General features: G+C 42.9%; 1 protein-coding gene across 5 annotated transcripts in view; it reads right to left on the bottom strand.

The window, feature by feature from the left end:
* Window positions 1-1,874: 1,874 nt before the first annotated feature.
* The window catches only part of STRADA (STE20 related adaptor alpha), a 231,010-nt gene continuing 219,513 nt past the window's right edge, over window positions 1,875-13,371 (bottom strand). For all 5 annotated transcript variants that reach the window (XM_078645053.1, XM_078645057.1, XM_078645055.1 and 2 more), the window contains 2 exons: window positions 8,787-8,829; window positions 1,875-5,673 (listed from right to left, as the gene is read on the bottom strand). In XM_078645053.1, the coding sequence (XP_078501179.1) occupies window positions 5,521-5,673; window positions 8,787-8,829 (196 nt within the window). In that variant the 3' untranslated portion in view covers window positions 1,875-5,520. The remainder of the gene's footprint in view (window positions 5,674-8,786; window positions 8,830-13,371) is intronic.

Here is a 13,371-nt window from a genome sequence, read left to right as displayed (position 1 = left end):
AGATGTAGCTTATTCATCGGGTGCTACGTGCGAAAAGCATGGTCACCAGACGTCAGTTCATGCCACCTAGCCACTAGCTGAAAGAACGGAGCATGGTTTTGTCCAAGTGGCCACAAGAGTGTCCATAAGTGCTTCACTGAAGGGTAGTACGGGTTCGATGGAGGCTGGCACTGGTTGGAGGATTTCCGTGAGAAAATCAGACTTGGTTTCAGCACTGGACAGTTGTAGGTCAGAGACTTCTGCTGCCCTGTGCACCACAACTGCAAAAGAATAACTTTCTTACATTGGTGGACCAGCTGGTAAGTGCAGCTCAATCTATGGAGAGGTGTCCAACCCACTTGCATTCCGTAGGTCTAAATAAAGCGCTTCTTCTATATAAATATGGCAGAGTAAGTTGTCCACCTCCTCGCTGTCGTCTGTGTCATGGGGGACATGGTGCATGGAGAGAGCCAAGGACCGCATCCAAATTGGAGTTGAACAAAGCCTCCAGTCTGATAGTTCAGACATAGTGGAAGAGGCCGAGGATCAGGTTCAATTGTTACTAGCTGCCCCATGGTAATGTCACAGCCCAACAATCCTTATGTGGGCTTCCATTGGAATGCGGTCCGAAACACAGGTGCCACTACAGAAGGAATCTGTCAGGGACCGGAGTGAGGTCTGAACTGGCAACAGCACAAGGCCAATGGCTGCTCTTACAGGGAGAGTTGGCACCAGCACAATGCCCCTGGAGGCCCCTGGAGTTCCCTGTGGCTCTGTGGAGCCCGGATGTGCTCCAGAGTGAGCTGGCAGCACCTTCAAAATCTTCTTTGAAGCCTCTATCTGCTTTGGGGTTGAGGACGACAGAGGAATTCGGGCTTCCCTGGGAATAAAATTGAGGAATGGGTTCGGATTTGGTAGGCACTGGAGGAGATCACCATTGGAGTGCCGATCGTGCTGCTTTTTGGCTGAATTAGTGTCGAAAGGGGGTTGAATCCCAATTGGCCTTCCAACACTTGTGGCATGCTTTGGATTTCAACTTACCTGATGACTCTGAGCAGGACTGAGGTTTTGCATTTTATCAGCCTCGCAGGCTTAAGCAAGATTGGCCCGTGACTTGAGGGAGAGGAAATGTTGCCTCAAGCGCAACCTCTCCCTATGTTTGGTAACGTATATTGTTGCATCACCTTTCAGATCGCCTTAACGTGCATTAGGGTGCATTTCTCAGTCTACTTTAAATTGTGATCCAGGTACTTTGAATCTAGAGCCCAGGCACCAGAGAACCGTTGTGGGGTCCGTGGCCAACAACTGGCGGCAAGGCCTAAATGCTGTCATTTTGGGGCAGACATTTCTTCCCTAGCACTCCGTTGGAGAAACTTTTTCAAGTAATTGGATGAAAAAGTTGGGAGTAGAGAATTGAATCTGCATAATAGGACGTGAGAAGAAAAAGAAACTGGCATCAGCACACGGGGGGCACCTATATGTGGCTCCACTGAGTCACTTGTGGAACTGCGGAGCCACATGGCTTCACCTAGCAGCGCATAGGGCTACTGATTGAAAATCTCCAGATCCGGTCTGACACCTAGGAATATTCTAAAGGTGAGGAATCTGCAGATCGATATTGCCTTAGAAGCATTATTTTCAACACCACAGTGGTATGATCATCTAATGAAGGGAGCAACGTCTCCTTGCTAAACAGAAACCTTAAGGTCATGGCTATTAAAAACATGAAACCAATGAAGGACATGTCACATAATGCACACACCGCTTACATAAGAGATGAGGGAGAAGGAATAGAGATATAGGGAATGGTTTCATTTGGACTACATCACTAACATGACCACATTATACACATTATAAGACGAATCAGTGAATTAAACACCAAACCCAAGACGTTGTTATGAAATACTAAAAAAGTTTATTTTGGCAACAAAGCATTAATCACTCCATGTTTACATGTAGATGAAAGAACTCTGGATAATGCTTTTACAGGCATTTCACAAACAAATAGTTCATATTCCCTCCTTCACCCTCAATAGTAAAAAATATTACATCTCCACTTTTGGGGTAGATCATCTCTAGGGATTCAACACTTTAAAAATAGGTACTGCCAAAATGGTTTTGTTAATAATGAGCAAAATGAAAAATTCATACCAGACCCATTTGCATTAGGAGTACGAAGGCTATGTTAACTGGAAACTACATGGTACTTTTGTGCTCAAGTTTAAACTTTCAAGGAAAAAACAATCCCAAGTAGTGCTACACATGCTTGGAAAATCTGAGACCAAATAATACCCCTTTGTTCAAGTCAAAATTCGTGACCAACTATTAAAGTGAACAGACACCCCGTAAAACAGGAGTCTAAAACTATGCATACGTCAGACTGAGACTAGAAGAAACCCATGTTTCAGACGATACAAGTAGAAACATAGCATGACCACAAGTATCACTGTGTGCAAGACACTGGATGAACTGGCTCTGCAATGTCTGCCCCAACCCCCTTGGTTAAAATGCGCACCCACACATAAGAGCGAAGACAAAATGTTAGGTAAGTTTAATGGCAAACTAAGGACATTACTAATAGTTGAAAGTATTTTGAGAATGCCCAGGGAACCCTCCGATTCAATCGGGCGATTGAAAGGAAATACTGACTAACTTAAGAAGTCATGCTCTCTGCAAGCAGGCAGTGGTCCCAGAGGATGAGTGGATCGATTCAATGCATGGCACCGTTGCAAATCCTACTAATGGAAGTAGTAAAGGCAAAGACGTTGTCGGATTCTGTAAAAGAGATTATGTGCCACGGTCTCTCATCCAGTGGCACACCCCTATGGTTAAAGACGGCATGCTGTCTGACCAAGCTGGTGCATCCTCGGATGGTGCCAAATAGTCGCTCTCATTTTCAAGCTTACTTTCTTACTGTAGGGGCACTTTGACACTGTGCTCAATCAAAACTGCCTCTGAAATGGTGTTTGGTCACCAGATTTGGCGGCAGACAAAAAACTACACCGACCGAAGTTTATCATGCCAGCAGGATTAGCTACTCACAAAATGTGGTTAGTCACTAGTGTGGACACTTGTTCAAGCATTTTGTTTCTTTGGGTTCACAATCTTAACTCGGCAGGATAATACAGCACAGCTTCATTAATGACTACCATGGTGATGTATCTACTATGCACTTATGTTTTTAAGCGTATATAGCAAGCTTGAATGCCAAAGGGAGACTTATGGCACCTACAATGATCCAACGAATATTGTGAACACTGCCAAACTCTGACAACTGAGACAAATCTTGTGGTTGGTCTTCTCAATTGCAGGCAAAAAGAAAGAGAAGTAACGTCACTCAATTCTGGACTTCAAAAGGCCCCTTCCTCTTTCAGATTATGTATACGGAAGGGGTCTCGAGCAGAAGACTGCTTGGAACTTTGCTGACCTTTGACCCAAGGAATGGCATGCCTGAGAGTGTGTGCGCAAATCCAGTGAAACATACAGTTGATTTGAAAGAAATCTGCCTCATTACCTGTACTTAGTGCAGGGGTGATATTCTCCCGGCAGGAGAATACCAACTTCTGAGTTCTGTTGAGTCAGGGTTTTTCTTTGAGAATGTACATCTGGTGAAGATTCTTCTCAAAATAGCTTTGTAGACAGAACCCGCATGAGACTGGAAACAATACCTCTACTGAATACCGAAGCCTTTGTGTTCTTTAACTAGTGATGCAGCACAATCTCTGGGCCCAAAACTGCTTCCAAGGAGTAATATTTGGTCATAGGTCCCAAGTGCTGTCACGATACCCTGGAATGGTGGGAAGCCCCTGCTCCAGTGCCAGATGGTAGGGACACAGAAACCGCGATTACACTGGTGTGTGAGGTCAGGGAGCACGCCCTTGCCCTGGACAATTCAAGGGAAGGCTCTACTGCAAATATGAAATCTGGAGAACTGGTGCAGGGATGGCAACCCGATGGAAATATATCACTCAGAAAATGTTTCTTTTAGTAATAGCTGTGCTTTACGTGGTTCACGCAATGAATTGTTCCACTAACAAAACACTTCTGGGAAATTAACTATCAGAAATGGGAGACATTACTTGGTTAACATTTCATGGAATGGTCTCAGGATGGTGCAAAATTTTAATGAAAAAAAAGTCATTTACACCAATTATCAATATCACAGCTTTAAGTCTGTAGAGGGGTGATGTGATATTTCAGTTCTGCATCTCTGAAAAGTAATTAGTACACACTTTATTCCCCCGCATCACCACCCGAAACAAAGAATACACAAGGGATAAAATCTGAGTTGTAGAAACAAACAGCCCAGACATTGAGAATTAGCTTTTTACGTGGGTCTCTCAAACTACTGCTCTGCGTCGGTCAAGATCCCCGAACACAACATAGATAAACAGCAGGATGTCCCAGGAGGTTCCACAAGTTCCCTTGAGGCAGTAGGAGTTCTCAAAGGCCTGCAATTGGGTCCCATTAGGAAGTTACTTTCACAGGGAATGATAAAGCCAAAGAAGTCTCTCAAATGGTAACGCCAAAGAGAAGGGTGCATCTCCATACAGCCAACAACATGCAAGGTAATCTTTGCAAATGAAGTCTAAAAGCAAACCTCAAAAGCACACCAACGCCAGCAGCTCATTTGGAAACTGAGTAAGGAACCTTTCCACACATCATGAACGCACATCCTTTATGAGACAGCCAGAAAAGGATTCCATTTACCTGCCCAAACTCAATAGTACCCTACAAAATGTAAGCACGCATTCTTGAAAATCCCATTAGCTCCCGTCGGCTGGTGATGCCAAGACTTGCTCATGATAAGCAAGAGAGTTGAATGGGTCAGGGCTCAATGAAGTGAGAATGAAAGATAAAAATCAGTTAAAACAAACCATCCAGGTGAATTCACACACAAAAACGCATGCTCAGTAACAAATGGCTCCAAATGTAACACTTATTTCAAATAAAACTTGTAAGGGTCTTTCTCGACTTATTTTTAAAGGGATGTAGTAGTCCCTGTTTGCACTACCATAGTGCAATTTTTAGTTTGAAGACCCCACAAGGGTTTCTTATCGACTTACCTAATTTTATTTTTGGTTAACACACTACACTAACTACTGTACAATAGTAAATCTATGTGGATCGTATACATACATATGCAAATTAGTGATCATTAGCAATGACCTCATTCCATTCTCTCAAGAAGCTTTCCAACAAATGAATCAGTCTCCTACAGTCACCTAACCCAGCAACCCTAGGCTGCGTCGAGCCACTTACATGTTTACAAACTCAAATATACACACGAGGCCTGGTCCTGTTTTGATTTAAAAAGGCAGACATTCACTCCAAGAACATGGTACCAAACGAACTGCCCGCAGTCCAGGGGTTCCTCATGTTATGTCCAAATAAAATAATCTTTTATTTGGCTTGTAAACATCATGTAACACTTATGACCCACGACCATTTTTTTTATGAGTCTGTATGTAAAAAAAAAAAAAAAAAAAAAGAAGGATCTTTCAGCTGGTTCCCCGTTCTTTGGCGCCTCTGGTTTCCAGTTTAGAACTCCCAGTCGTCCACTTCTAGCTGCTCCAGACTAGTTACCAGTCCAAATATACCACGAGGATCCTGAGCGCGTGCAGCCTCAAAATTTGTGATGGGTGAAACAGGGCGCAGTAATTCTGGAAGAGCTTCTGATGGCCGGCGCTTGAGCTGTAAGAAACGACAAAGGCATGTTAACGAGAGAAGACATAGGAGACCTTCCTAACCGGTCTGGGACTGCCCGAGTCGCTCATGCAAGACTGGGATCTCTCTGGCTGTATGGCTTTACAGGATTGCTTGGTGTTTCTCCTGAACCAGTGACCCCTGCGCTCATGAGCCCAGCTCTAGCCATTCATAACCAACCAACACAAGTTCCTACAAGATTCTTCTGACGTGGACGGTTTCAGTAGGATATATGCTCTAAAAGGGCGGGTGGGTGGTTTATTGTGATGGAGGCAGAGCATCATAATCGTCATGGGAAGTTCTTCTTACTCCGTTGTCCTGCTCTGTCTACTTATCAAATATAGAAGTCTCAGATTCCATCCTCAAAACTCTAAGGGGTGGGGGGCTTGGAGTGGGAAGACAGCACATGCCCAACCTGGTAACGCTCAAATAAGTTGCACAGAACGTCATGGCTGACAGCTGCTTTCTCTCTCAATAAAACATGCAAGGAATGATACTCTCAAACAATAAATAAAAGGGTCTAACGTAGGCTGAAGTACTCTAACTTGTAAGCAAAACACGTTTCAACGCCTTTACACAGCAGATAATTAACAGATGTTCATAAAGGAGCGACTTGTTAATTACAGTTCTTTATCTGTCAACATTCTGTAATGCCTCCTACGCCATGAAACTGCAACTTGCTTGAAAAACCCTCTGGAAGACTATTTAAAGTTCTTTGAAGATAACTGAGGGTCACCGGACTCCCTGATCCAGATTAACTGATCCAGAAAGAACGTCTTCCCTGTGAGCAGCCGTGCCACGCCAATCACACTGGAGAACTGGATCCTTAATGCGAAGACAGATTTGGAAGACCATGAAAGTGCCTCGAACAGCCTAATTGATCAAAACAATTCTGTCACTTGTAATGCTAATGTAGTTCCCAGTCCCAGATAATGTTCGCAAGAATGATTATAAATCACGGTTCAGATCAAATAAGTAACAGTGCATTCTTTTTTATTATTATTATTTTTAATGATTTTAAAGACAAAACTCAAGCATACAGTACAGATGACTATCAAGCTAATGAGAACGTACTGGAGATAGTTCAACCCACTTCCCTCCCGACTTCTCCCCGGTGGTATCTAGGTTACATGAGCTGCGTGGAAATCGTGCATTACCCCTCCCCCCCCACCCTAAGTAACCTCCCCGTAGTTTGGAATGCGTGCTCAGTCCAAGGTATGTTCATTCTCTGCATCTCCAGCCCGTGGTAGGTTCTCCTACCTGTACATGTACATGTACATACCCTCCCTCCACTGCACTACGGTCGGTGCTTCGACCTGTCCCCGTAGTCCAACCAGCTCTAATTGGGCCACTATGAACCCAAACTTGCAGAATCTCACCAGACGCTCTGGAATATCACAATCGTTTGGGTTTCCCAGGAGCAGCAATTGGGGTGTACTAGTATCTCAAGGCCCATAACTTCATCCAGTTCCTGTTTGACATCCTTAAAAAAAAAACTTAATTGTGGGGCATCCCCATACAGTATGTAGCAATGTTTCCTCTTTCACTGTGCACCACCAGCAGGACTAGCAGCCCTAGCCATTCTGAATAGTTTACCACAGTTGTAATAAATTCAATGGAAACTTTTCAAGTCTGGACCGCTCTTGGGTGCAGGAGGGGAATCTCTCAATCTAGCTGTCGGTTGCCTGGGGCATGATTAATCAGTGTACAATAAAGCTGTGATACTACCTGACGAAGTGCATTATTCAAGAAATCTTTTAGAAGGTTTTTTAAAAAAAAAATCTTTTAGAAGGTTCGTTTCCCCCAAAGCCCAGTAGAAGAAACTAAGCAACTTGTTTTTTAAGTGCTTCCTGGTTCATTCCTCAGTAGCACTGAACAGGTCATGCTATGTTGTATAGTGCACATTTCACCATCGAGGGTATCCTGTCGCTGACAGCAAAGCTCCCTTAAGAAATATGTACACAGATATACACCAAATTTGGCAGGATAAGGATCACAGAGGAAGCAAGACTTTGTTCTGTGAGAGGAGCAAGAAGGCCAAATCGATGCTTCAAGTCTAAGCTAAAACCAAGGCGCTCCGTTTGAAGAGTCCTCTCCAAAAGGGAAAACGCATAAAAAATGTCCTCTGGACGGTCAAATACAAAACCATCTCCAAAATACCCATCCAGCAAAGCTTGGCCACAGAAGTTGTCTTGTGAAAATGTTTACTGCTCAGAAGTCCCAATTTTTGGAAGTCTGTTAATAGTGTTTTATAATTAATCTTCCTCTTGTGTGAAATGAAGATATCTACCTCGGTAGTCTTCTTCTTCTCTAGAGGGCTGCAATCAGGAGTCTGATGTTCAAGGGAACATTTCAACAACAGAGATAAAAGATGGAAGAGTGATGCAACTAAGGTTTTCCTCGATTACTGAAATGAAACAGGGTATCGGTGCTGACAGTCAAAACCTGAATAACATTGCACCTAGGTAACATGAGTAAGTATTTGAGGCCGATACAAAAAGGCCAACGCCTTCCAGGAGTTGAAAAGAAAGTTATTAACGGAGCGGTCGAAAGCCCATGAGTGATGAACGCACTGTGACGGAGCCACTGTCAAAGGGAAACTAAGATTCCATAAGAGCTTCAAATTCAACATAAACTACAGTAGGGACTCTAAGCCCGACTAGAGTGTGCAATCCTCTGACTGGCTCCCAGTACCAATCATAAACCAAAGTAAAGTCTGCTGAAGAGTCATCTAATGCAACTGCATCAAGGTCAGTATAGGAATATATGACTGCTATTATGAACCGAAGCTTCTGAGAAAAGAGCAGATGAGAATTTGTTCAATTTATAGAAAATCTCAGATTGCGGGTAGTGCGGTCTTTTTTGATTCCTAGAAGCTTTCCAGTCTAGACAGTGGTGCCCATGTAATTCCAGGCCAGTGGGGAAGGCAGGCGAGCGAGTGATTTAGCGCTGCAGCATTACATTACAGTAGTGGAGAAAAGTTTGAGAATGTATTTTAACAAGGATTGACAGTGTCAGGGGGAAATGCTCCTAAGTGACTTCAAACTACAGATTTTAAATAGAAGGACACTGCCTCCCACAATTAGTGATCGTGACCTTACCTGTTTAAAAAAGGAATGGTTCAGCAGGGCACTCGCACCAGGCCTGGAAAAGATGAAGGTAGCTTGAGCAACTTTAAAATATCAATTTAATTATCACACACACTCTGGGCAATGTTGGGGTGAGAACAGTCAGCGAAACACTTGCAGTTTATTATTCAAGTTCAATAACGTTACAGACTGTAAAGACTTATATCCACTAATTATTAACCATGCCTTTATGGCATTTATAATAAAACGTTGCCTTTCGAAAGGGACATTTCTCTTACTCTCATTTCTATACAGGGCTCTTATTAGGGTTACCAAATTAAGAAACAAAATGCTAATAATGCAAGTCAGATCTGTGCTGCCACTACTTGGACCATATAATGACCAATCAACGTTGGATTGAATTTAATACAAGGTTTATAGCAGGGAAGACAAACGGGGAGCTGTGACAGAAAGTGCTTCCAAGAATACAGTCATTACTGGCTGGCAGAGAATGCTGGGCTGAGTCCAGAAACAATATTAGCTTAGCTCACAGACATTCACAGCCTAACCACGTAATGTGTAATGGCCATTTGCAAGCACAAACATACCCTTTTCTATCAAATAACATGGTTAAACGATTGACTCCCAAATCAATATTTCAAAGTAATACAAAACAAAATTGCGCAATTGTATGGTGTGCATGACAGGACCCTTGAGAGTTACTTACCTATAGCTATGGCTCTCAAGTGTTGGTATCTTTCATAGATTCACATGCTTGAATTATTCACTGTTGTCGGGCAGTAACATCGTGAACAAATAATTACTGCCCGACCGGTGCTCCGCATTTAGAGCAGAGGTCTTGCGATACTACATCCTCCCCATTGAAAAGCTGCCACTACCCAGATTCAACCATCTCGCCTGATAACCAGGAATGCGATTGTAGTGTAGCTCCTATTTTCCCAATAGGCTCTGCGCATTGGAATAGTACCTACAGCAGTAAAGGCCTAGGCCAGACGTTAACTAGGTCTACTACTGTCGATACTAGACTTAATTTTTGGGTTTGCCAGCTAAGCTCAGAGTTCGCTAGAAACTTTCTCGAATGTTCAAGGAAGGATGAACTCCCCTGATTAGACAAGAAGGGATTTAGTTTCTGACAACCATAGAACATGACAACTTTGCTCTCCCCTAATCAAGAGTCAATCTCGAGAGTCGTGTGAGCACAAGGCAATTATTTTACTCAGTCAGTACGTGCATTCTTAGTCTCATCAGTATGTAGAGAAAAGGAAGAGACGGGCGTGTTCAATAAAAGATGTTATTTATTGATCAGTCTCTTTTCTCGTACAAGAGAAATGGATCGATATTATTGCAATACTTATAGTTAAGTAAAGTGCATACGTTAAAAGCAATAGTATAAAATAATACTGTAAAAACATTGATATGGTTTCTGAGCCATATGATGTTTAAAATGATTAAAATATATTTACATACACATATACATTTGACTAAACGTAATCAACTGGTGTTTCTAAATACGCCTACCCCGTGTACCTGACCTAAGTCTAATGCGTGGGCGGGAATAGAAAGTTACAGTTTAAGTTAAGTTTGTTTTTGCCAAGTGAATAACTAAAGAATTCTCTAGGAGGGGTTATTCAGTTCTGTACCTGGAATTTAGGATGGATGAGGAATGGTATCTCTTTCTCTGCTCTCGATATTCCAGGCTGCCTGCGAGGGCTACCCGGAAGCGCCGGTGCTGGGTCTCTCGGCTTGAGATAGCAGCGCGTCTCTCAGCGCGTCAGGAAGGCGGGGCTGCTGCCTGCGGGGTCTGCTTCTGCTCTCGGCTTCGGCAAGTATGGCTGCTCCGTCTTGTCACCACGCGTGTGTTTGCATAGGGCAAGGTCGGCAATATTTATACCTTAAAGGTGCCGGGATTGACGTAAGGATGGACATAGGTACGTCAATAAAGATGTCATACGACTTGCTCGTTAGCACATTCTTTACTAAAGTTCTCTGTGAAATCAAAACAATGGCCGCACGGATTATCCAGGTTGTCATAGGTTTGATTTGTTATGAGAACGTCGTATGCCTTATCAGGGGCTGGAGGAATGTCGCTTGTCTAATTAGATCTCAAGCGTTATGACCTAATCAGATAACACGTTCCTGTGCCGTAGTGTGACTGCGTCAGATAACGGTATCTGCATCATGGGGGATTTCTTGCCTCATGGGCTGACTGTTAGTTAACTAGCTAGTAAGTTTAACCAGAATAGGGTCAGGAATAGGGGGATCGAATCAGAACCTATAGAAATACACGACACCCACTCCACGCTAACTATGGTCATATCTACTAATCTATGCATAGTATAACATAGTACAACATACTATAGAGTATAGTGTATACCTTACCACCCCAAAATACATAAATGCATTTCGAAATTTTTCAAATATACTGAAAAATTGCAGTCATATATATTGTATGCACTTAAGCTACGAATTAGATGCAAAAGTGAACACGCATTGTTATGCATTATTGATTGTTGGTATATGAGAAATACACATGAAATGGCTCTTAATATGGCTATACAGAAAAAAAGTCGAAACCATTTCATCACATAAAATCTATTGCGAACATACCAGCGGGCAGCTAAAGTCTATAAAGTCTATAAAGTATCTAAAATAGAAATCTTAGTTCTCTAGGAATAGTCTCTTACTTTAAGCAGAAAATCAGTGTCCCGGGAAAAAATATATAGAAAAATATTTTAGGGGCTTGCTGAAAAAAGTTGCTGTCCGTGAACTGGATTGTAGTGGTTCATGTGACTTTATTTTTAAAGTTGAAGGCCGAATTCAGGGAACGCCGTGTGCGAGTTTACTCAAAAGTCTCTATTTCTGTTCCGGAGAGAACATCATATCATTCAGGCTTTCGAAAAAACTGTCAACAGCTTCATGGGAAAGTTCCTCTAAGTCGGAAATAGGGGTAACCATGCATTCATGCGCATGATTGTCTCCATTGACATTCTGATTTGCATTGCTGACAGAAGGTCGTACCTGTTCGATGCTGCTTTCATCTTGAACTTCACTACTCTTCAATCGCAGTGGTGAAGATTCCAGGAATGCCGTCATCAGAATTGGCAGCCTTTGAGGGCAGCACAGTGCGTGAACCTTGGTAGGAACCAACAGTGTATCTGCATCCACCGGCGCATCCGATTGTAGCGTCAGACAGGTGTCTAACACGCATTCTTCTCCGCATAGCAGACACCTTAGTACAGGTAAAACACACCTTTGCCACATTGGTCGAAATGATAGAAACCAAGTCATGTTTAGGTCTCTAAGCCGGGATAGTCCCAGGATTTTTGATATCCGGTCCCGGTATCCAATGGCTAGGATCGTATCTTCCATTGTCGCGAGAGTTTGATCTGTGACATGGGTTGCCATAACGAAAAATAAGGACTAGGAATAGGATTCCTGTAATTAGTCCTAGGATCAGGGGAAGTCCGCCAAAAATCGAATGGACGAAGTCTGGAAAAATACCCAGTATGGCTTTGAATGGTGTTAATGCCATCGAAAATACTGTCTTAAATACCTTTGAGACCCCTGTGGTATCAGAAATATTTAAGATTTCGCTCAGGATTTCCGCGAAATGTACGGGGGAATTGGTTGATAATAATGTATGTATCTCTGCAGTCGTCCTTGCGACTTGTAGATCATACGTTTCTTTTGATGACGTGAGCCTTGTAGGCGTCTGAAGAAGCACTGTTTTCATTCTGCTTAAAGCGTCTATTCGAATAGAAGTAATTTTCAGACCGGGCCATGCCCTTGCCTCCCTGTCTGGAAAGGAGCTGGGGAACAAAGAACGTCCACAACACTTGACCTTCGCCGTCGTAGTGACGAGATAAGGAGTCCCGGGCATAAGACTACAGCATCTGCGGTCTACAATAAGAATGTAACTCCCATTATAGAGTCTTTGAAAGAATGGTTCTATCTCAGTTGCAGGTGCGCCTTGCTGGTGACATGAAAGGTTGTATGAATTCCCTTCACAGGCTCCGTGCAAACTAATACCGTTACACAGAAGCGTGCCGCTTAGTGACATAGCACAATTGTTGCCACTAAGAAACACTTTCTGTCCTTTGTTACTGATACATGCATGTGAATAGGGCAGGTTCCATGTTGTTTTAAGGTACCCCTTTCCCAATTTCTCGTACATGCCAGCCTGTATATATTTTTGGCAGTATTGAAACCTGAAGGTTGAGATTGGAATATTTATGATTCCGTGGATTATCCATTCACTGACAGGTCGTTCTGACATTGTCAACGGTAATCTTTCTAGTTTTTCAATGCTCAAGATTGTATAATCAGCACCCTTCTGCGCCATACCGATCTGTCTATCAGTAAGGTTAAAGATTTGGAATAGTGACGTTGTGTTGATTAAACGCCAAGGCACGTAGCCTGAACGCAGATTTTGTAACGTCCAGCCAAGCTGTACAATGGAACGCAATTGTGACTGACCATGTTGTAATAACAGTAAGTCTTGCGATAATATATCGATTGCTGAAGACACAATGCTGTCCAATGAAAAAATTCTGGAGGACAGAGTCATTAACCCATTGTCCACTACAGAAAGTGATTT

Source organism: Lissotriton helveticus, chromosome 5_1, assembly GCF_964261635.1.
Source record: "Lissotriton helveticus chromosome 5_1, aLisHel1.1, whole genome shotgun sequence".
NCBI classification, from domain to species: domain Eukaryota; kingdom Metazoa; phylum Chordata; class Amphibia; order Caudata; family Salamandridae; genus Lissotriton; species Lissotriton helveticus.
Note: the sequence above shows the minus strand (reverse complement) of the source record. Positions and strands in the feature narration are given on the sequence as shown.